Here is a 25,266-nt window from a genome sequence, read left to right as displayed (position 1 = left end):
CTACTAGTTTCTTCTGCTGTTTTTCTTGCTCGATATAAGTGCTTTATAAAACCATCATGTAGCGACAAGCTCTGTGTCTCTTTCCTGGCTTCTGAAAGAACCTTGGATCGAAAACATCAGAATCCAACAAATGGATGGAATTAGCCTCAAGAAAAGGGAGCCAAGTGAATTTACAGGAGTCTGCAGAAACAGAAGGCCAGGAGAAACTTGGAGGATTTCCCAAAAGATGTTGTAAGATACCCATTGGACATTAAGAGTGAAAGTTTGAGGAGACTTTCAAACTCAAGGCTGAGGAAGTTTTCAGATTCAAGGCTGAACAGGACACACAGGTCAGATAGTTTAAGGCAATGTATGCAGTCCATGATTTAAAAAAATGCAGGCCATAAATTGAGATTAGTGATTTACTGTGTGCTGCCTGGTAGAACAAGGAAATACAATTAGCAATAAAGAAAGTTTGTTTTTGTGCTGTTAGATGCTACAAGTGAAAAGGGAAGGTTATGATATATCTAGACTACATTCCTTTGTGGCTACTATTGCTACCTAAAGTGAGTACATTTCCCAGGGTCAGGGAGTCCAAAACTAGATGGCAAGATAAGAGAGATTCAAAAGAGATGTGAGTGTTAACTTCTTTACAAAATGGGTGATGAGTATTCAGAATGAGATGCCAGAGGAAGTAGTTGAAACAGATACAGTTCTAACATCTAAGAGGTCTTGGATAGATACATGGAGGGAAGGGGGTTGGAGGAAGGAGGATGCTGTACTCTGCATGGACCAGTTGGAACAAAGGGTCTACTATCAGTGACTCTAACACAAAGAAAACTGGAGCGGGGTAGGCCACTTGACCCCTCAAGCCTACTCACCGTTCAGTATGATCATGGTTCTTTTTCTGCCCCAGGCCTCAGCTCGCCTCTGCGCCAGTTCCCCCAGGTCCTCAATTTCCCAATCTTTAGAAACTTTACCTGGTTCCACTTTAAGAACTACTAATAACCCAGTCTCTACAACTCTCTAGGGTACAGAATTCCAGAGGTACATCTGTCTCAACGAGAAGAATTTTCAACTATGCGTTATAATCCTTCCTGCGCCTAGCAGTTCCTCAGGCAATTTGTTCCGTATACTTATCATCCTCTATATGAAAAAACCTACACCTTCAGGTCCACTTTAAACTTTCACCTTAAAACCATGCCCTCTAGTTTTAGACTCCCGCACCTGGGGGGGAAGAAACTGTAACTATCTATCCCATCCATGCCCTACATGAATTTAAGAAACCTCTTTAAGGTCGCCCCTCAGCCTCCTTCACTCCAGGGAAAATAGTTCTACCCTATCTAACATCTCTCTAGAACTCAAGACAACAGTCGACTGAATCTATTCTGCACCCTCTCCATCTTTATCACATTTTTCCTTTAGTGTGCCAACCAAAGCTGCACACAATACTTCGTGTGGTCCAACCAACATTTTGTAGATCAGTTTCATGACATCCCTATTCATACATTCTCCGCCACAACTGGTAAACTACAAAGGCAAGCATGCCGTATGCCTCTTTTCCACCATCCTCTCTGCCCATGGAACTATGGACTTGGACCCTAAGATCTCTCTGTTTTACAAAACTCCCCAGGGCCCTGCCGTTCACCGTGTATGCCCAGGTCGGGATTAACTTCCCAAAATGCATCACTTCGTGCTGACCTCAGATAAATTCCACTTTCACTGTGTGTGATTATTGGTTGTTTATAATCACTGATCTTGTGTGTGATCACCGATCAACTGTATAATCACTACACCGTTATCACTGATTAAACTTCTATAATCTCAGATCATACCTGATCATTCATTGATTATAATCACTGTGCCGGATTGCTGACACACTTACGTTTATTGACTGCAAGTAATCACTGGCGTGAGAGAAACAGGGTAATGAAGAGCAGTAAGCTGTTACAAAGGGACCAACAGGGATTCTGATCTATGGTCCTTGTAGCTAGACATCATAGTAAAGGTATCAATGCTACCAGGACGATCTCACTGTAATTCTTCCTCCAGAGAACCTGCAGAGGTCAGGAGAGACATACTACACAGGATATTACTGTTGATGAGCTGTGTGGAGTCCATTATCTCTTCCTACTGGCAGTGGAAGTTAACATAAATAAGATAATGCTTCTCATTGGCTTAGAAACCCTTTTCCCTGATGTGCTGTTGCTATGGATACAGAGACAAACCATCACCAACGGGTCACCAGCAGCTATTTGGAGATCACCTAGTGACTGAGAAGCCTGTGCAACAGCTGTTGAGAAGAGTCTTCTGGCCAAAGAATGTGAAAAAGTTCCATAACAACCGTCCAGAATAAGTGCTCTCACGTCCCACTCGCCCAGTAATTGATGTGAGATTAAGACCATCTAACAGCCTATATAATTACTGACTATATGATCATTGGATATAATTACTCTGTCTGTATATGTAATCACTCACTGTATATCATCACTAATTATATATAATTAAAACCTGGTTACGGACAAAATACCAACTATCAATAATCACTAGGTTCATCTATACACTAATTATACGTAATAACTGATTGCATTCAATGACTAATCAACGTTGCTCCAAAATGGATTTCATCACAGACTGACAATATATCAAATCACTGTCGAATTCTAAATAATTCATTGTATATAATCACTAATTGTATGTGACCATTGATTAATTGTTCCTAATCTCTGACTGTGTATGATCATCGATTAACTGCTTGTCATCATAGATTGTGTTCTCACTCATTGCTTCACCGAACATACCACAATTCTTGGTGACATTAGAGGTAAATGTTCTCTTTTTTTAACCCCCCTGACCTTAAATTAAGTAATGGCTCTGACTTCCCAACTGAATGTAATCACCTCTGCAGGAACAGATGCTGTCTGCTCATCGCTTATCAGGGACAGTCACACTTCTTAACTAAGGCATGCTCTATTTACTCCAAAGATGCAACACACAAAACCAAGCATAGTAAATCAGTCAACCAGAACCTCAATGCTTTCAGAGGAAAGTGAGTTCATTGTGAAATTTTCAGTCAGATCCCCAAGGACCACACCTCCTTACCTAATAACATGTCCACTGAGTGTGTGTTTGTGGTCTTCTGCTGCTGTTGCCCACCCACTTCAACGTCCAATCTGTTGTATGTTTAGAGATGCTCTTCTGCACACCACTATTGCGTAGTTATTTGTGTTGTAAATCTAGTCAGCTCCATCTTGGGTACTAGCCTACAAAGTACCCAGGACATCTACAAGGAGTGGTGTCTCAGAAAGGCAGCATCCATTATTAAGGACCTCCAGCACCCAGGCCATGCCCTTTTCTCACTGTTACCATCAGATAGGAGGTATCGAAGCCTGAAGGCACACACTCAGCAATTCAGGAACAGCTTCTTCCCCTCTGCCATCCGATCCCCAAATGGACATTGAAACCTTGGACACTACCTCACTTTTTTAAATATACAGTATTTCTGATTTTTGCACATTTTAAAATCTATTCATTAAACATATATTGTAAATGATTTACTTATTTATTATTTTTAATTATTATTTTTTTCTTCTCTTCTATATTATATATTGTATTGAACTGCTGCTGTTAAGTTAACAAATTTCACATCACATGCCATTGATAATAAACCTGATTCTGATTTTGATATTGTTGCCTTCCTTGAATCATTCTGGCCATTCTACTCTGATCTCTCTCACTAAGAAGGCATTTTCAACCAGAGAACTACCACTCAGTGAATGTTTTTTTTTTGTTTTAACACACCATTCTCTGCAAACTCTAGAGACTGTTGTGCATGATAATCTCCAAAGATCAGCAGTTTCTGAGATACTCAAACCATGCTGTCTGGCACCAACAATCATTCCAGGGTCAAAGTCACATAAGATCATATTTATTCCCTCTTCTGATGTTTGGGTGAAACTCCTGATCAAGTCTGCATGCTTTGATGCATTGAGTTGCTTCTACATAATTGGTTGATTACATTTTTGCATTAATAAGGAGGTGTACAGGTGTTGCTAATAAAGTGGCCACTGAGTGTGTATTAGCTGATGCTTCCATGAATAGATATTGTATTATGCTTTTAAGTACTTCAAATTAAAATGTAGTTAATTTTGCTATAAAGGCAAATAAAGCATCCAGAGCAAGGTTCCACAGAAGGAACAGAAATTTGTAATCAACTGATAGTGAGTTGTGCTGGCTGTGGGTGAAATGTTGGCACGCTAGAAGGGAATGCCTTTTTTTACAAATTCATGCTTTGTTACCTTTGGCTGGCATGGGTTAAGTTTAATGTCTCAGTTAAGAATCAAATATGGTATCTTCTCCCTATAGGTATTATAGAGGTAGCAGATAGAAGATCTCCTTTTCGTGCTAGAGATCCCCAGTTGGGATCCAATCCTGCCACTTTCTGTATGGAGTTAGTATGTTCTCCCTGTGACCACACTGGGTTCTTCCAGGTGCTCTGGTTTCCTCCCAGATTCCAACAATATATGTGCAGTTTAGAATTAGGGTGTTCTATGCATGCTATGTTGGTGCCACCTGGAGTCTGCCCCCAGCACATTCTCAAACTACGCTGGTCAATAATGCGAAACAACACATTTCACTGTATCAATGTTTTGATGTACATGTGACAAAGCTAATCTTTAAGATAATTCAGCTCTAGGCAACTTGGGATCTTAAACTGAGATTTTGGCTTACCTCCACAACTCCATCTTGATTTGTATGCTGGCAGTGACTATTGTTGTGTATTTAATATTTCAGTAATATTTCAAAAATATTGTAAATATATTGTTTGATTAAGCATTCTTTGATTATTCACATAATGGGTTATATGTAAGAAGTAGGTGAATGGTGTATGTCATTATGCCATCACATCATATACGAGTGCCTCATGGGAAAAAAAGGAAAAAGAAACTAAGCAAATCAGTAGCATTGCCTCTCGTGTTTTTCTTTCAATTAGTTTCTCGTGTTACAGAACGTAACAGTTAAAATGTGGAAATTTAAAAATGAATCTGAAATGACTCCCTACTTGTGGAAGTTCAGCATGCTTTTCTTCAGAAGAGGAGAGCAACATTCGAGTTAAAAAAGAAAGAAAACTGACGAAATTCTCTGATTCAAAAACAGTTAGCATTGGATGATAATAGTAATAAATAAAAAGCAGAAATGACTAGCTACATTGGAAAGATAGATACATTTGATTGCACAACAGATAACTGGATGATGTATACTGAATGAGTTGAACAGTGGTTTAAAGTAAATGACATTGCTGTTAAGAAATAAATGTTAGTGTTGATGAGAGTGTTGGGGTGGAAGAGCATACAGTTTGCTTAGAAGTTTAATTGCTCCAAACATATCAGCTGGAATGAACTTCACTGATATCATGAATATAATACAGCAACATTTAGAACTGAAACCATTGTTGTTTGCAGAACACATTAGGTTTCATAAGTGGAATCAAAAGGAAGGGGCAGCGGTTCAGCTAACATGGTTGAACTGAAGAAATTCTATGAGCACTGTCAGTTTCATAATGGGCTTAATGAGAAATAGATAAGTTTGTGAAAGCATTCAAAAACAGCTCTTAACTGAGGCACACTCACATTTAAAAGAGCAGTTGAAATTGTTGTATCAATGGAAACAGCAGCCAGGGATGCAATTAAGTTGCAGTCAGGAACAAAAATGAGCAAAAGCAAAATTGCTATGTCTAAACAGAAACCTGCCTGATCAAACAAATTATGTTCCCATTGTGACAAGGGCTCACATTGTTCTTGTAGGTTTAAAAGCAAAACTTGCAGAAAATGCGATGAAGTAGGACACATATAAAGTGTATGTTGGGCACAGGGAAGTCATAAGGGTAAAAACCCGATTTGTAGGTTCAAAAAGAGCTCTAATCTGCATGCTGTTCATTAAAAATCTGATAATGATGAGAATGACACAGGACTGAGTAACCTGGAGACTTACAATGTGAAAACTAACAAGAAACAAGCAACATGGCTTATACCAGAAGTGAATGGTACATTAATTAAAATGGAATTAGACACCGTCTCAGTCATTCTACAAAATGAGTTTGAACAACATTTCAAAGATTCTGAAATAAAGCCTACAGATATCCAACTAAGAACTCATACTAGAGAAAGGTAACTCCTGTAGGTGTGGCTTTTGCAACAGTGAAATACAACAAGGCACTCTGGGCTTGTATGTGATAAAAACAGGAAGACCAGCATTGTGGGGAAGTGATTGGCTGAGACAACTGCAAGTTGATTGAAGATCCATCCAACATTTGCATTCCACATCCCCTGCAATAGAGTCAGCTGAAAGCAAATTAAGAAAGGTACTGGATGATGCTTCAGCAGTGTTCAAGGATGGCAATGGAAAACTCAAACATATCAAGGGCAAAATAGTGTTAAGTGAAAATGCTGCACACAAGTTTTACAAAGCTTTTCCAGCTCCTTATACAGGTACCATCCATGGTAAAGTAACCAGTGAGTGAGATTGCATGGAGGCTGAAGGAATTCTTTCCACAGTTGAATGGAGTCTATGGGCAATAGCAATGTTCCTAGTAGCTAAGAAGCATGGGTCTGTCAGTAACTGTGGTGATTTTAAGGTCAACATCAATCTGTACTGAAAGTAGATCAATACCTTCTGCTCAGGATAAAGTTTATCCTTGCAAACTTTCCTGGAGGGAAACATTTCAGCAAAGTGGTCTCAGCTGTAGCCTAACTACAGATGGAGATGGAAGAAGAGTCCAAAGTGTTTCTCACCATAAACACTCACAAAGGGCTTTATCACTATAATTGGCTTATTTTTGGAGTAGCATCTGCACCTACACTCTAGCAGATAGCTATGGATCAGGTGCTGCAAGGCTGCTCAGGCACTCAGTGGTAGCTGGCTAACATCATTGTTACCAGTAAGGATGACAAGGGACATCTCCAAAATCTCAAGTCAGTGTTAAAAAAGGTTAGACGATTATGAGTTCATAGCATGATATGACAAGTGTGAATTCTTTAAACCAAGCATCACTTACTGTGAGCACAGCATTGATGTACAAGGCTTACACAAGTGTGCTGAGAAAACTCAAGCAGTGGAGATGCCCCAAGATCAAATGATGCATCACAATTGAAGTCCTTTTTAGGATTTGTCAATTATCATAAGAGGTTTCTGCCAAACCTAGTTACTGTGAATCCCTTGAATGCATTACCACAGATTGGGAAGAAATGGCAATGGACAAAGCACTGTGAGGTGGCTTTCCAAAAGACAAAGGATACGGTGACATCAGACACTGTACTCACACATTATGATCCACAGCATCCAGTGAAGCTTGCCCCTGATGCCTCACCGCAGTCAAGCCACATGTTATGAGAGATAGAAGGGAATGCCCCATAGCCTTTGTTTCCTTACCACTACAGAGAAAAATTATGCACAAATTGACAGAGAGGGCTTGAGTCTGGTTTGGGGTGTAAGACGTTTCAACCAGTATCATCATCCCCTGATATAAATTTTGAATCAACAAAAATGTGTTTCATGATCAGCAGCAGCACGAATACAGAAATAGGCTCTGTTTGTTGGAGGGCACAATTACCAGATTGTTTTCAAGAGGGAAGCAAATCATGGAAATGCTGATGGATTGTTCCATTTACCCTTGGAAAAGGAAATACCTGAAAATTTTCAAAAGAGGACAGTCCTCTTGATGTATTCTTCCTAATGAAAATCGAATGTCTCTCCATTATGGGAAAGACAATCCAAAGGGAAAGCAGAAAAGACCCCAAACTGTCTCAAGTCTACATGGCAAACAAAAATGTGCAGCAGGATCTCCAGTTTTCCCAGTTATACCAGCGTCAGGATGAGCTTTCCCTTGATGGCTGTTGCCCTTATGTGGGGATTGAGAGCTGTTGTATCATCCAAGCTGAGAGCTAAATTGTTGGAAGAGCTACATGCTGGTCATCTAAGCATCATCAAAATAAACAATTGGTTCGAATTGCTGGCCTGGGATAGATCAGCAGATCGAGCAGCTTGCCATGCACTGTTCAGGATGCCAACACATTCAGAAGATGCCAAGAGCAGCCTCTCTCCATTGCTGGGAATTGCCTGCATTACCCTGGCAGAGGATTCCTGTGGATTTTGCTGGGCCATTTATGGGCACAAATCTCTTGGTAGTAGTGGATACAGCTACAACGTGGCCAGAAGTGTTCCCAATATCCTCCACTCCAGCCTCGCACACTGTTGATGTGTTGAGAAACTTCTTCTCATGGACTGGTGTTCCAGAACACTTAGTCAGTTACAATGGACCACAGTTTGTTGCAGAACAGTTTCAATCATTCCTGAAAATGAATGGAATAAGACATATTACATCTGCACCGTACCATCCAGCTACAAATGGCTTGGTGGAAAGGTTTGTCCAGAGTCTAAAGAATACACCGTGAACAATGTCAGCAGAACACACAACACTGGCGCTGAATCAGAAGCTCGCCAATTTCCTCCTTGCATATCGCAATACAGCACACTCCATAAGCAACAACTCACCAGCTATGCTGTTCCTGCTTAACCCTTTCACTCAAAATTGGATCTCGACAAACCCAGTCTCAGAAGGAGTTTGTAGGACAAACAGCTGAGACAAATTGAGGGCTCCTCAAACAAGGAGGTTTGATGTTTCACTCCCGGACAAGTTGTCTTGGTAAGGGACTAAAGAGGTGACCAAAAGTACTTGGAACAATTAAGGACAGAACTGGACAATACTCCTACACATTGGAGATTGCATCCGATGTCATTTGGAGATGACGTATCGATCAGTTGAGGACAGCAGATGCAGGGAAGAAAGGTGTCCAGAACTGTCAGAACCACTTCCAGCTGTCCCAGAGTCAACTCCTACAACCACCACAGAGGAGGTCCCAGAAACTGAGATTGTTTCAGAGCCACAAGTCTCAAACCCCCACCGTCACCAGGTAAGACGCTATCCACAAGAATCAAAAATCCTCCACTGCGATTAAATGTTTAGGTCTGAATGGAATAATTAAAATGTTACTATGCTGTGAATCTGTACATAGTTATTGAGTATGTATATAATGAATAGAGGGCAATACGTTACATACATTACATATATGAGTTGAGATGCATTCTATATGGAGTTGGAATTTATGGTTAAGCAGGGATGAGTGCAGTGTATCTAATATTTCAGTAATTTTGTAAATCTGTTGTAAATCTATCCTACTTAAGCATTAAGTAAGTAAATGGTATACGTAATCACACCACCATGTCACATGTGAGTGCCTCACTAACAAAAAAAAGAAAAAGAAACAAAGTAGGCCCATATTTATCTTTAGAATAGTTCCCTGTAGTTACAAAACATAACAACTATTAAGCAGCTGATCACTTTTAATATTCATTGAGGAGTCTTCACAACAATTTGGTAACTTCTGCTGAACTAACAACAACTAATCGATTGGTAATAAGCTAGAAGTTGCCTCTTAATTATTCATTTGCTGCTGATGTTTTGAAGAGGACATTGAAAACATATTGAAAGATTACCTGGATATATTACCAAGACTTCACAATATTTAGTATTAGTAATTCTCTAAAATTTACACACAATTAGATTGCATAGCTTTTATTTAGTGTCATTCCAGTGAAAAGTTAGTTCTACATGGAGCATGTTCCATGTGAATCACTCCATGTGACCAGATGACTGGGAAACTGAATCAGTTACGTGAGGTTAGGGCAGCACAGAGGCACTGCATCACAGTCCAACAACCCAGGTTCAATCCTGACCTCTGGTGCTGTCTGTGTGGAGTTTGTACGTTCTCCTCTGTGACAGCACGGAGCTTTCCTCTCACATCCCACACACTGTGCAGGTGGGTGGGTTAATTGGCAGCTGTCAGCTGCCCGTGGTGTGTGGGTAGGATAGAATCCGGGGAGAGTTAATGGGACTGTGGGGACAATAAAATGTGATGAGTGTGGGGCTGGTGTAAATGTGTGCAGCTAACTTGGTGGATGGAAAGGCCATTCTCCAGACTCTCCGACTCTCCGTGCCTCCATACTATTAACTGGGATGCACACCATTGCATGTGACATACTTTTAGTGACAGACACTAGGCTAATCATTATTACAGCATTGCCATTATCACTTGAGAATTGTGTGTCCAGCAATTTTGACAATCAACAGATACTTCATTGGGCTTGTCTAACAATGAACAGTTTCAACAGCCAGCTTCAGATTCCTCCGGAGTCTGTTTACAGCTTCAAAAGCATTAACCGTTTTAAAATTGGAGCATGATGAATTTTTACCCTGGGGGCTCCATAGTTATGATGCTAGCAATGTTGAGTTTCAGGCCAGACATCGTTAGCTGCTAAAGATTTTTATTACTTATTGAGATATGGCATGGAGGAGGCCAATTAACCTACCAAACAGTACATCTTCGGATTGTGGGAGAAAACCGGAGCACCTGGAGGAAACCCATGTGATCATTGACAAGATGTACAAACTCCTTACAGACAGTGGCAGGAAATAGAAACATAGAAAATAGGGGCAGGAGTAGGCCATTCGGCCCTTCGAGCCTGCACCGCCATTCAGTATGATCATGGCTGATCATCCAACTCAGAACCCTATACCTGCCTTCTCTCCATACCCCCCGATCCCTTTCGCCACAAGGGCCATATCTAACTCCCTCTTAAATATAGCCAATGAACTGGCCTCAACTGTTTCCTGTGGCAGAGAATTCCACAGATTCACCACTCTCTGTGTGAAGAAGTTTTTCCTCATCTCGGTACTAAAAGGCTTCCCCTTTATCCTTAAACTGTGACCCCCTTGTTCTGGACTTCCCCAACATCAGGAACAATCTTCCTGCATTTAGCCTGTCCAATCCCTTTAGGATTTTATACATTTCAATAAGATCCCCCCTCAATCTTCTAAATTCCAGCGAGTATAAGCCTAGTCGATCCAGTCTTTCATCATATGAAAGTCCTGCCATCCCAGGAATTAATCTGGTACTTTGTACTCCCTCTATGGCAAGAATGTCTTTCCTCAGATTAGCGGACCAAAACTGCACAAAATACTCCAGGTGTGGTCTCACCAAGGCCTTGTACAACTGCAGTAGTACCTCCCTGCTCCTGTACTCGAATCCTCTTGCTATGAATGCCAGCATACCATTCACCTTTTACACCGCCTGCTGTACCTGCATGCCCACTTTCATTGACTGGTGTATAATGACACCCAGGTCTCACTGCACCTCCCCTTTTCCTAATCAGCCACCATTCAGATAATAATCTGTTTTCCTGTTCGTACCACTAAAGTGGATAACCTCACATTTATCCACATTAAATTGCATCTGCCATGAATTTGCCCACTCACCTAACCTATCCAAGTCACCAGACTTGGAGATGCTGCATGTAATTCCCTCATCTAAGTCATTAATATATATTGTAAACAATTGGGGTTCCAGCACTGAGCCTTGCGGTACCCCATTAGTCACTGCCTGCCATTCTGAAAAGGTCCCGTTTATTTCCACACTTTGTTTCCTGTCTGCCAACCAATTCTCTATCCACATCAATACCATATCCCCAATACCGTGTGCTTTAAGTTTGCACACTAATCTCCTGTGTGGGACCTTGTCAAAAGCCTTTTGAAAATCCAAATATACCACATCCACTGGTTCTCCCCTATCCGCTCTACTAGTTACATCCTCAAAAAATTCTATGAGATTCGTCAGACATGATTTTCCTTTCACAAATCCATGCTGACTTTGTCGGATGATTTCACCGCCTTCCAAATGTTCTGTTGTCACATCTTTGATAACTGACTCTAGCATTTTCCCCACCACCGACGTTAGGCTAACCGGTCTATAATTCCCTGGTTTCTCTCTCCCTCCTTTTTTAAAAAATGGGGTTACATTAGCCACCCTCCAATCCTCAGGAACTAGTCCAGAATCTAATGAGTTTTGAAAAATTATCACTAATGCATCCACTATTTCTTGGGCTACTTCCTTAAGCACTCTGGGATGCAGACCACCTGGCCCTGGGGATTTATCTGCCTTTAATCCCTTCAATTTACCTAACACCACTTCCCTACTAACATGTGTTTTCCTCAGTTCCTCCATCTCACTAGACCCTCCGTCCCCTACTATTTCCGGAAGATTAATTATGTCCTCCTTCGTGAAGACAGAACCAAAGTAGTTATTCAGTTGGTCTGCCATGTCCTTGCTCCCCATGATCAATTCACCTGTTTCTGACTGTAATGAACCCGGGTCGCTGGTAACGTAAAGCCTTGTGCTACCATGCCACCCCAAGATTTGGGACCCAGGAGATGGATGCCTTCATGTGAAGGTCCCATACAGCATTACACACCCCTATCTTGGATTGTCTGATTGTCGTAGTAAATCACCCCTCTCCTCATGCTCCAGTTTCTCAAAACATTAATCACTTCTCTTTCCATGCATGCTGCATCACCTGCTGAGATTTTCCAGCATCTTTTGATTCCTACAGATTAGGTGGCACTTTCCAACCACCCATGCATGGCTGGACTGGTTGACCTAGACCCATCAACGTCACGATCATTCCTAACTTCCTAACTATTGCAGACGTCTGCTGCTGACCTACACTACATCTCAAAGAGTTGGACAGCCCACTGAGGTACTACACGAAGAGTCTTCTTTACGTACTGTTTCTTCACTGACTGAATTCAGATAGAGTTAGTAAGAAGCTTTCAGACAGACACTCAAATAGGCAAGGCATAGAAGGGCTCATTTCTAATATGGAAAACTGTAAATGGGCAGTAAGGTCAGCATGGAGAGGGTGGGCTGAAGGGCTTTCTGTACAGTACAACTCTATGAGTGCATACTTAAGTTTTCTGGCAATGAGGCTTCCCAAAAATACCTAGTGCCTTTGATGTCACTCATGTGGTGATCTGAGCTCCTTAAAGAACCCAGAGCTTTAGTTCATTGAAGGGGATCCTAATGGACAAGTGGTTGCTGATCATGGAAGAATGTTCTCATGCTCGGTGCCAAGCAGTCTGGAAGCTCACAATACTCTTTTCATTGCTAAGTGCCCTTTGTGACAGCACAGTCTTGAGGAATTGATGTCTGTGCAAATGCCCAGTGCTGATGTTGAGTGAGTGCAGCATGGTGGTGTAGTGGTTAGTACCCACTGTAAGGTCAGGATTCAACTCCACCATTGTCTGCAAAGAGTTTGCACTTTCCCCTGTGACTGTGTGTGTTCCTTTCTGGTGCTCTCACATTCCAAAGTTATACGGTTAGGGTTAATGAGCTGAGAGCATACTATATTGGTGCTGGAAACACAGGGCACTTGCAGGTTCCTTAGCACAATCCTGACAGATTTGATTTGAGGTAAACAACACTTTTCACTGTATGGTACAATTTGTTGGGCAGGGGCAGCGTTGAAGCATGAGGTCCTTCTCTGGTGAGCTGCTGCCCCAGGTTCTCTGCACCTGCTGAATGACCATGGTCCACTGCTGCCTGGTGCTTCTCCCCATGCCATGCACCCACCTCACCCCACCCAGGGGCTTCTTCCCTCACACTGCTAATGGCTGCAGAGGCGTTAGGAGCAAAAGCAGGGTGCTGTTCTGCATCACTTTCCTCCCCAGGCCCTTCATCTGACCCAACTCCTATTTCTCCCTTATTGGTGGCTAAGGTGGCAGCAGAAGGGAGACTGGGAGCCTCGCTTCACTCCCTGGAATGATCAAACACAAGAGAGGTGCATTGATCAGAGGTAGCCAAAGTGAATGGATTGATGAGGGTTATCCATGATAGGGATGCATTCTGTGTAGACTTGAGCGACTCTGTCTGGAGTCCATTTGCCTTTGAGCATTTGCCCTGCCCATGAGGAAGTTTCTCTCTTCCACTCATGTGAGCAGTGAGCACAAGAGGGACCCTCCCTGCCTGCCGGCTTCCTTCCTTCCTTCCAGTGCAGACATTTATCTAAAGTGGGCAAAGAAAAGAGTAATTTTATCATGAGTTACAGCACTCTGTCTATATATGTGTGTAGAATGTGTTTCAGCTGGTGTGATGACAGGAGTGTGTTTGGCAGCAAATGAAAGGATTGTGTGTGATTGTGAGTGTAAGTGGGGTGTGTTTTAGTGGGTATGAAGATAAGATTTTGTGAGTGTGCATGCACGTGTGTGTGTGTGTGTGTGTGTGTGTGTGTACTAGAGGTTGTGAGAACAGAAGTGTTTCACTGTGTGTTTTGTGGGGATAGCCATGCGTACAGAGTGCAGAGGTCAGAGCCTCTGTGTTAATGGTACTAAGGGAGGACTGTGTGAGCTACAGGCAGAGGCAGTGTCAGTGAAGATCAGCTGTCAGTCTTACGGCACTTACCTTGGCACATCTTCTGAAGTTATCTTACTTCCTCTGGCAATTGCTCCAGACTGTTGCTCCAGGTGTTCTGGACATCGGCCATCCATGGTGAACAGTGCCTCAAAGGCCTCCTGATCTTCCGCCTGATGTGTTGCATCTCTGCTCAACCATCGATCCAATGAACCAAGATCTCTCCACCCATTCCTGTAAATTCCATGCCTGTCTTCCTCCCCTCCATAGCTTGTCATTCCTCTCTCGATGGCTAGGAACCATCCTGACCCTGCTACTTTCCACATGCAGTCCAAGCAAGGAAAGGAGAAGGTGACTGCAGTGAGCTGTTTCTCATGGTGGGTATACGCCAACTCTCCTCTCTTGAACCTTCTCCACCCGGAACTGCCGTGCCATACTTGAGAACCCATGTGTTCTCTCACTGAGTTCCTGAACCTTTCTTACATGTGCCACTTATGCGTCAACCAGCAGATCCTATCCCTTTAGTGGAAGTGGATGCAAAGAGCCCATATGAACAGATTCACAAAAATTGTGTCTAATCAGTGTTTGAGTGTAAAGTCTACAGATGTTCCTGATCTGGCTGCTCTTTGCAAAATTGAAAGTCTGCAAATCAGCCACCATGACCAAAGATCCCATGTTAAAATGACATGATTCTGAAACAATATTGTCTTTTTGACAGTACCTATTTAGTGCTTCTTCTCATCAAAATGAACCCTAGTGCCTTTGACAAATGCAGCAATCCCTTTACTACACAAGCTCTGAAGAGAAGCTTGAGGCCACAATCTTTACTAAGAACTTAAGTTTAAAGGAACTTTAAAAGATGTTAGAATGCTAAGGTGCCGCCTACATGGATTTTGAGGAGTGTCAAGGAAAGTGATTGCGCTATTATCTTACAAACTACATATTTCTCTTCTGTTTCCTTACTTGGAAGATTGGAAAAACAGTATCAGCTCAGAACTGAATATGAATCTTATTCCTAGAACTTTACAAGGAGGTTCACGAAAATGATCCCAGGAGTGAAAGGGTTAACAGATTAAACCCATTGATAGTTCTGGCTCTGTACTCACTGGAGTTTAGAAGAATGGAGGGGGGGTGGGGGGGCTGGGGGGGGAGGTGTGGAATCTCATTGCAACCTATTGAATATTGTAAGCTCTCGATAAAGTAGATGTGAAGAGGATTTTTCTATAGCGGGTGAGTCTAGGACCAGAATGCACAGCCTCAGAATTGAGGAATGTCCATTTAGAGCAGAGATGAGGAAGTTTTTCTTTAGCCAGAGTGTGATGAATCTGTGGAATTCATTGCCACAGACAGCCAGAATTGGGAGCACAAACGAACTACTGGAAGAACGCAGCAGGTCAGACAGCATCCACAGAGGCAGCGGAATGGTCAACATTGAGGACCGAGACCCAGCATCAGGACAGAGTATATGGTGGGAAGATGTCCGGTATATTGAAGTGAGAGGGTGGGTGAGACACAGGCTGGTAAGTGATAGGTGGAACCAGTTTGCGGGGTGGATGATAATCTGATGGAACCAGTTGGAGGGAAGGTAATGAGCCTTGGTATTAAGGGGGGAAGTGACAAAGGGAGAGAGAACCTGGGTCGATCAGTGAAAGTTGGAAAGGAACATGTAGCTGCGGGTTTGCTGAATAAGAAAAGTTACCATTCATACCATTGGATTGCAGGCAAATATGTTGTTCTAGTTTGCCTTGGTCCTCACTATGGCAGTGGAGAAGGCTGAGGACGAGCAGGTCGATGCAGAAATGGGAGAATGGGAATGGGAGTGGAAATGACATGTAGCTGGGAGCTCAAGGTGGCCTTTAAGCACAGAGCCTAGGTGCTCTGCAAATCAGTTACCGAGTCTACACTTGGTCTTGTGGACATAGACAAGGCTACATCACGAATACCAAATTCAATAGACCAGGTGGAGGAGATGCATGTGAATCTTTGCCTTATCTGGAGGGCTGTTCAGGTTCCTGGATGGTGAAGCGCGAGGGGGTGGAGGGACACCAGTGTGACACCTCCTATGCTTGCAGGGCAAAGTGCCTGGAGGTGGGGATGAGTGGCTGGGAAAGGGCTCAGTGAGCCAGCAAGTCATGGAGAGAGTGGTCTCTATGGAAAACCGAAATGGGAAGAGGGGTGGATGTGATTGGTAGTGTGATCTCACAGTATAGGATGCTATACTGGGCGTGGAGGCTAGTGGGTGAAAGATGAGGAACGAGGGAACTCCGTTCTTTCGGGCGAGGGTGGATGAGAGCAGAAGTGCAGGAAATGGAGAAATATGAATGTGAAGTCTCCAACTGTAGCAGAGGAGAAGCCATGGTTCCAGAAAAAAGAGGGCATTTCAGAAGTCCTGGAGCGGAAAACCTCATCCTGTGAGCAGTTGTGGTGGAGATGGAGAAACTGAGAGACAGACAACTGAGAGACAACTGAGAGACTGCCCACAAGGGAAAAGGGTGAGATAACGTATAGTCGAGGTAGCTGTGGGTATCTATTGGTTTATAGTAGATACTGGTGGCTAGTTTGCCTCCTGAGATGGAGAAAGATGTCCAGAGTGAAACGGAAATCGGTGGCAATGGTGTAAGAGTTCCACAGAAGTGCAGGAAGCAGCACCAATGCAGTCTTTGAAGCATGGACACAGATTTAATGCAACAATCACAATGTATTAATGACCAGAGATTTGTTTTAATGATACTAATTGGGAATTAAATATTGGCGTGGACAGACAAGAACTCTTTATTCTTTGATATAACATTTAATGTGTACTGAGCAGCAGAGTCCCGTTTTACTGCGTGACCTGATAGCGCAGCTCTGTATTGTCAGCTTGAGTTTGTACATTTGTATCTCTATAGTGGGGCTTGAACCTATAACCATCAGATTGAAAAGCCTTTCCAACATGGGAATCTAATCGCATATTAATCCAAATGACAGCAAAGTTTATACAGAAATCCAGATGGATTTCAAATTCTTGTTGAATAGGTATTACAACTGAAGAAGTTTCTTGGCCCAGAGCTCAACACTTTATTCATTTCCTGGCCTGTTGAGTTCCTCCAACACTCTGTGTGTGCTGCTTAGGTATTATAAGTAGTCCAGGTGAAGGGACTTGGCCTGAGATGCAGACTGTCCATTTCCTTCCACAGACGCTGCCTGGATGCTGAGTTCCTCCAGTGGTTCTTTTCTTTTCTACAATTAAGACAAGTTTTTAACATCATTTATATCAATCCTGACTCTTTACTATTAACTTATTTGTATTTGCTCTGATGTTTTCACCAGCAGAGTGCTGACAGCTGAAGAGGAACAAGAGAACAAAATTAAAGATCTGGCTCAGAGGCACAGTTGGTGGATTGACTGCTGCAGCTCTAGTGACCCGGATTCACTCCTGACCTCCGATGCTGCCTGTGTAGAACTTGCATGTTCTCCCTGTGTCTGTGTAGGTTTCCTCTCAAATCCAGTTAAGTTTATTGATATACAAGACTAAAAAATTACAGGAGCCATTCAGTCCATTGAGTCTGCTCTGCTATTCAATAATGACTGATTTATTATTCCCTCTCAACCCTATTCTCCTGCCTCCTCCTCTTAACCTTTCAAACCTTCCCTAGTCAAGAACCTATCAACCTGCCCTTTAAATACACCTAATGACTTTGCCTCAACAGCCACTTCTGGCAAAGAATTCCACAGATTTCTGTCTTATGCCCAAAGAAATTCCTCTTCATTTTTGCTCTAAAGGGAAATCCTTTTATTCTGAGGCTGTGCCCTCGGCTTCTAGCCTCACTTACAGATGGCAACGTCCTCCCCATGTCCACTCTATCCATCCCTTTCACTTTTGCACAAGTACGATGAGGTACAAATACAATGGAAAACTTGTTTGCGGCAGCATCTCAAGGATATGGGTTCAAGCAACACACAGAACATAAATACACAAAAATGAGATACAGTTATAAAGGCATGTGCATTGGTAGGTTAATTGGCCTTTGTAACTGTCTGTGGGTGTGGTACAATCTGGACAGTGCTGATGGAAATGGGAAGTAGAATATAAATGGGGTTAGTGTAGGATCAGTGAACAGCTGTGGCCAGTGTGGACTCGGTGGGCCAATGGATCTGATTCCACGCTGTGCAACTCCATGACTGTAGGCTTGGATTATGGGGTAGGTTGTCATAAGGACAACAAGATGAAATAGAGGGCATTGATCTTTTTTAAATTCAACTGCAGGTTGACCTGATGTCAACGTAGGTCATTGAAGATGGAAATGTCAGATGATTTGGACATAATGGAAGCAGTGATAAAATATTATTCAATCTTGTCAAATTAAAGAAAGAAAAAACATATGCCAAACCATTGTAGAAATGAGTCTTAAAAATTTGACAAAAGTAGCAAAAGTGTGATCACTTGAGCTGAGTATGATGTTCTCCTACGTGCGACAATAGAAATGAATACCATCATCCTGGTAGATCTGTGTCATACGCCGTGATGGGCAATGAAATCTATAACTTGCATCTGTCAAAAACATCTTCACTTTCCTGCAATGTTTCCAGGTTTTCAGGTCCACCAGTTAACTCAAAATATGAAAGCACGTCTCTTGAATGTTCAGTCCAGTCCATGCATCGTTAGGTGATTTAACATACTTGTTTTCCTCCACTGTTCATAACTCATCAAGATTACTTTTATTCTAAAATAACATCTCTTCTTCGTGAACATGTGATAACATTGTAAATGATTCCCTTTCTCACAATGGGCAACGCCCCGACTTTATGTGGATGTGGTCACACCCACCTGTTTCAGGGAAGAAGAAATCAGTCCTATTCAGCCTGTCCCAACATTTCCAAAGAGCTAACCAACTATTCCTTTATCCTTTCCTTTCTCCATGGGTCTTCAGACTCCCTTCTGAAAGTCATGGAATCAGAGGTATGCAGAGCATGGATACAGGCCCCTCTGCCCACTGAGTCTCTGCCAACCATCAAGCACCCATTTGCACTAAACATGTCCTCACTCATGTTATTCTCCCCATATTCTCATCAATCCTGCCCCACCCCCTAATCTCTACATTCTACCACAGTTACACACACAGGGCAATTTGCAGTGGCCAACTCACATGCCAAGATGCACATTTCCTGGCTGCGAGAGGAAACCAGAGCACATGGAGGAAACCTGTATGCGGTCACCAGGAGAACGTCCAGTCTCCACACGGACAGCCCGGGATCAGGACTGAACCCACGTTATTGGAGCTGGGAGCTGCTCCACTGCATTACCACTTATTGCTGAAACTGCACTTATTTCCTTTCAGAAAGTTCACATTCACAAGTCTCCTCAATGCACATCTGTCTCTTTGACCAAACACTTTAAATCCAGATCCTCGATTATTTCAAGAAAGGGGATTTCTCTTGTTTACTCCATCATTACTCTTCCTGATTTTGAATACTTCATTGAGTCTACTTATTGTCTTCTGTACTCTGAGAACACACTTGCTCAGGGTCTCCATGTAACAAAAGCTTCTCATCCTTTACAGTTTTATAAGATTTGCTCCTGTATACTATGCTTTTCAAGTCTCATGCATAAAAGAGGCCTTTTGAATTCATCCTGTCATCTTCAAAGCAAAAAGTGGTGGACCCATTATCAATTCTCAAGGAAAATCAATGCATTCCCTCTCCCACCAGAAAGAGAACTAGAGCCATGGAGAGATACAGCTTGGTCACATGCCCTTCAGCCCATCAAGTCCATGCCAACCATCAAGGACTCATTAACATTAATCCTATCCTAATTCATTTTATTTCAAGCAGTAGTAAATTAAGGTAACTGGACTTACTGTGATGTCTGGAAGACATTTCGACACTCATCCAAGAGACTTCTTCAGTTCTGGTCCATGGTGGGTAGTTTTCCATCTTAAAAACTCTGTGAGTTGTTTAAAGGTATAGCAATCACATAAGGGTTGTTAAGAGTCGTAGAGGCAATGGGTCTTATCTTTGCATGGATGGAGGTGTGAACTGCATTGTAAGTAGCTGATAGGTGGTGTTGTACCCACCCCCTCTGTTCAAGGATGGGTTTTCCAGTTTGATAAAGATCGCTTCTTTAACCCCTCTTTCAAACCACCTGTCCTCCCTGTCCAAAATGTGCACATTGTTATCATCAAAGGAGAAAAGTGAAGAAGCCTCTTTGGATGAGTGGTGAAACAACAAGACAACACAGGAAGTTCAGTTGCCTTGATTTACTACTGCTTGATATACAATGACCTGGATGATTGAGAACCTTCATAGATAACTCATTTTATTCTCCCCTCATCCCTTCAACTCCCCAGAGATTCTGTCATGTATGTGAACTGATTCTACAACCTATGGTCTCATTTTCAAGGACTCTGAAACTCATGTTCTCAGTGTTATTTAATATTTGCATAGTTTGTCTTCCTCTGCACATTGGTTGTTTGTCAGTCTTTGGCATAGTTTTTCATTGATTCATTGATTCTATTGTATGTCTTTGTCCTACTGTGAATGCCTGCAAGGAATCGGATCTCAGGGTGGTATATGGTGACATATGCATACCTTGATAATAAATTTACTTTGAAATTTGAACACTTGAGGGGCAATTTACAGTGGGCAATTAATCTACTAACCTGAAATACCTTTCCAGGAGCATCCAGGGGAAGGCAGCACCATCAGAGGGAGAACGTGCAAACTCCACGCAGACAGCACCAGAGATCAGGATCGAACCTGGCTCTATTATCTGCACGTTGTTTCTGCCTCTTAGTCAGTTTCATTTGAAGTCTGCAGTTGGTCTTTCAATTTCTTCACTTCAGTTTCGCATCCTCCCTCAACAGTAACAACAGAGGTGAAGGCAGCTCCAGCTTTGGGGAGTGTCTGCATTCTGAATGAGACCCTCACTTTGAAAAATCTACTCCGATTAGATTTGCTGTCTTTGGGCGAGGAAGTCTGTGTGTGTCCATAGCAGGTGAACATAAAAGGTTGCCCAAAGCTTGAACAATAAAGAAGATTATCTCCAAAATCTTGACCAATATTTATTTTTCAACAGCACAAGATAGGAGCTGCACAACAGTGTAGCCGTCAGCACAATCGCATTACAGCACCAGCAACCACCGATTAGGGTTCTATTTCCACCTCTGTCGTTAAGGAGTCCGTATGTTCTCCCCATGACTGCGTGGGTTTCCTCTGTGTGCTCCAGTTTCCTCCCACATTCCAAAGACGTATGGTTACAGTGGCAAATTGTGCTGATGAACTGTTGGAGCCAGTAGTATGGCGATAGTTGCGGGCTACCCAGTGCTTATTTGATGCAAATGTCACATTTCACTGTATGGTTCAGTGTTTCAATGTGCATGTGACAAATAAATCTTTTCTTTTATCTTTATTATATGTTCATGTTTGTGCTGGAGCATTCTGTTTGCAAGTCAGCTGTTGTATTTCTCCTAATTATGTTTCACCAGCTGGTCTGCAATGTACTCTGGGCTGACTTGAGGTAACAAAGGGTAGGGTCGCTCAACAGAAGACTAGCAGAGTTGCTCAGTATGTGCATCACATCTCGGAACGACTAATATGGAATTTCAACATGGAGGGTACATTAAATATAATGAAGGAAATTTTCCTGAACCACTAAAAAGGTTCTGAGTAAACATCTTGAAAACAGCATATTGAGCAGTTAGTGGAGCTGCTGTCTCCTCAGGGTAGAGATTGGAGTTCAATCCTCATCCCAGGTGCTGTGGAGTTTGTACACGCCTCTCTGGGACCTGGTTTGCTCCCACATCCCAAATGCGGTGGGTAGGTGTATTCATTGCCCACTATAAATTACTCACAGCACATGGATGAGTTGTAGAGTATTTTTTTTGCGGGGGGGGAGAGTTGATGTAAATGTGGGGAGAAATAAAATGTGGATTAATGATTAGATTTGTTTATTGTCATATACACTAGGACCAATGAAATTCCTTGTTCATATGAAGCGCAAAGAGTAAACCGTGTACATGGTGATAAAAAACAGAGCAACGAGCCCAAAACAAAATGGGGGCAGAAACTGTACCGCAAAGTCAAGCAGAGCAAAATTAACTGCTCAATTGACAAGAAAGGAACAACTGAGGGAGATGGGGTTAAGGGTCTGAGAACGTGGCTGCATCACAGAATATGGAAGAGGTAAATGGTTTATAAGTCTGATAGCAATGGTGAAGACACTGTTCTTAAGTCTGGATTTCTGTTTTCAAACTCCCGTAACTTCTCTCAGAAGGTACTAGGGAGAAAAGGGAAGAGGGAAGGATTGGTGTAAATGGCTACATGTTGGTCAGCACGGATTCCATTCCCTATCTCTCTATTATCCTGCACATGGTTCTTGTGTGTTTTTCTCGAGGTGGAATAGATTCAGTCAATGTTGGTTGCTAGCAAAGGGATGGTGAAATGGGTTCCCATGCCATTTTGATTTGTCAGTTGCTCATCCCATAATAATCACAATGTTGGGGTCTCAACTAATAGAAAACCTATCGGCTGGAATGTTCCCACTTCCAGTGTCTGTGATATCAACCTAGTCATTTCCATCACGTAAATTTCAGAATGAGAAAAGCTTTCATCTTTCCCTAAATAGTACAAGATCGGGATGTTTTGTTCAAATCAGAATAGACGCTATTTACTGCTCAGGGGAAATAGTACATTTTCTTCATACATTTTCATTGAATGTCATCAGACAAGGTATAACATGGGAATAATACAAAGGATAGCTTCATTCATTGAGTCAAATAACGCAGAAGATGCTACTAAGTATGCTACGATGGCTCTGCTAATGAGTTTTGTGCTCCCGTTCTTACCCGATGGATCTATAATTGCTTCCCTTTAAAGTTTTTATCCAAATCCTTTCTCAAGGTTATTATAGAATTTGCTTCTCAACTTCCACCACTCTACTAGTCACTAAGTTCCAGTTCATACAAGTCCCCATGTTTTATAAATCATACTCTTCATAATTCAGCATTATCAGATCACCCTAAATCTTCTCTACTTGAAGAGGGGCAATCCTAAATTCACTCCAGACTTTAGGAAGTCAGAACAAGAGAACACAGACTAAAACTTTAAACTGGATCTTCAGCAAACACTCTGGGCTGAAAGGTTATGTGGAAAAGGCAGGAGAACGGGGTTGAGAGGGGAAATGGGTCAGCCATTCTCTTTGTTTTACGGTCTGATGCTTCTACATAAAAAGATCAATAAAACTGTGACACCTTTACATATAACAGTTGATGCTCAGCTTATTGTTAATTTTAAGAGTCATGACATGACATCTTTAGTTAACAAGATATCATGGAGTTATGTGGACTTAGCTAACATATCTGTCATGTCTCTACAGAATAATGGGACAGTATTGAGGGGCTATATGTTCTTTTCCTCTGTTTTAATCCTTCCCCTTGTCACTCTGGACCTGAACTGAATCCAGGCCTTAAAAGTTAACTTTGCATTTTCCAATTTCACACCTCCCCTTTCTTCAAAACAGGTTGCATATTTCATAACATTTTGAAACCAAATGTTGAAGATAGACAGACCAAAGCTCATTAATTCTCCAGTGCCTGTTGTAGCCTCTCTGTAGCAATTTACAGTTAAAATTTCAAAGCACGGAGTCACCCAAACATAAGAGGCTGCAGATGCTGGAAGCTGGAGCAACAATCTGCTGGCACTTCTCAGCAGGTCAAGAGCATTGATGCCATTCAAACACCTGTCAGATCACTTGGGTCCGTTCCTGCCCACAGTAAGCAAGATAAATCCATTCTGGCCAATCGCCAAGCCGCAAACATTCATCAGCAAAATGACAGAAGATGTCACTGACAATGCAATCACGTGGCACTTACCAATAACACGCTCCTCCATGTTCAGCTGGCCTCCAACCTAGTTTATCTGACTCCGTATCCCATTCCATCCGAACAAAGACAAAGGTGCGGAATTCCAGAGATGAGTTGAGAGTGACATTCCTCGAGATCAATGCAGCATTTCACCCCAGTGAAAGTGAAGTCAATCAGTATCAAGTGAAAAATGATGGTGTTGTCTGATCTCTTCAGCCCCATGGCATTTCTTCAGGGCAGCCTCGGGACAGGGTCAAAGGCCTTTTGAACAATGTTCATTTGTTTCCTCGGTGATCATGAGGTCAGAAGCAAGGAAAGCAGCTGGTAGCTGTAGCATACACAGCATTTCCAGCCAGGGAAGAAACTGGAGCAGTCTAGGCAGAAAGACCTGGACCACATTTAGACAAGGGATGAACACAGGGAAGTTATATTTACAAGAGCTTCTTCAAGAAGATAAAATCTACTGCCTCCCCTTGACAATCACCAACACTAGTGTCAACAGAACCTCCATCATCGACACTCTGGGGAAGTTACCAATGACCAGAAACTTTACAGACCCGAATTCTTAAATACATACCATTTAGAACAATCAAAGGCTAGAAATATTGTGGCAAGTGACTCAGACTCTGGTTTCCCAAGACTCTCTATTAAATCAGCACTGAACCTGGAGACTCTCCGTTTGCCTGCATTGAATACTGCTCCATATGCACTCAAAGAGCTTGACACCCACCTCCCACCCCATCAGAACTAAACAGCTTACTTGATTCGCAGCCATTCACCTCACCAGGGCAGCATTGCTGCATTGCAAACCAGCTGCAAAATGCACTGCTGCATCTTGCCGAGGGCTCTACAACAAAAACTCCAAAAATGTGCAACGCCTCCCCTTAGAAGGACAGGATAGGAAATGCACAGGAACATCACCAAGGATCACACTGACTTAGACATTCCTGCCAAAAATCCTTGCTCAATCAAAATCCTGGATTATCCTATCTCCATCAAGAAAGAGAATGATCATCATCTTTTCAAAAAAGTTTAGGAAGGGGTGATAAATGGCAATACTGTAATACATTCTGTATATAAATAGGTCAAAATCACAGGATGACTTCATTTTAATCCAATCGAAAAGGACAGGGAGAGATGACTCAGACCAA

General features: G+C 42.3%; 1 protein-coding gene across 9 annotated transcripts in view; it reads right to left on the bottom strand.

Moving 5' to 3' along the window:
- The window catches only part of LOC134346695 (ras/Rap GTPase-activating protein SynGAP-like), a 663,780-nt gene that overhangs the window by 87,767 nt on the left and 550,747 nt on the right, over positions 1–25,266 (bottom strand). The window contains exon 19 of one of the 9 annotated variants that reach the window (XM_063048236.1): positions 16,787–17,495. The exons of the other annotated variants lie outside the window; for them this stretch is intronic. Coding sequence (XP_062904306.1) covers positions 17,391–17,495 — 105 coding nt within the window. The 3' untranslated portion in view covers positions 16,787–17,390. Of the gene's footprint in view, positions 1–16,786; positions 17,496–25,266 lie in introns of those variants that run through there. 9 annotated transcript variants of the gene reach the window in all.

Source organism: Mobula hypostoma, chromosome 5 (genome assembly GCF_963921235.1).
Source record: "Mobula hypostoma chromosome 5, sMobHyp1.1, whole genome shotgun sequence".
In the NCBI taxonomy this organism is placed as follows: domain Eukaryota; kingdom Metazoa; phylum Chordata; class Chondrichthyes; order Myliobatiformes; family Myliobatidae; genus Mobula; species Mobula hypostoma.
Note: the sequence above shows the minus strand (reverse complement) of the source record. Positions and strands in the feature narration are given on the sequence as shown.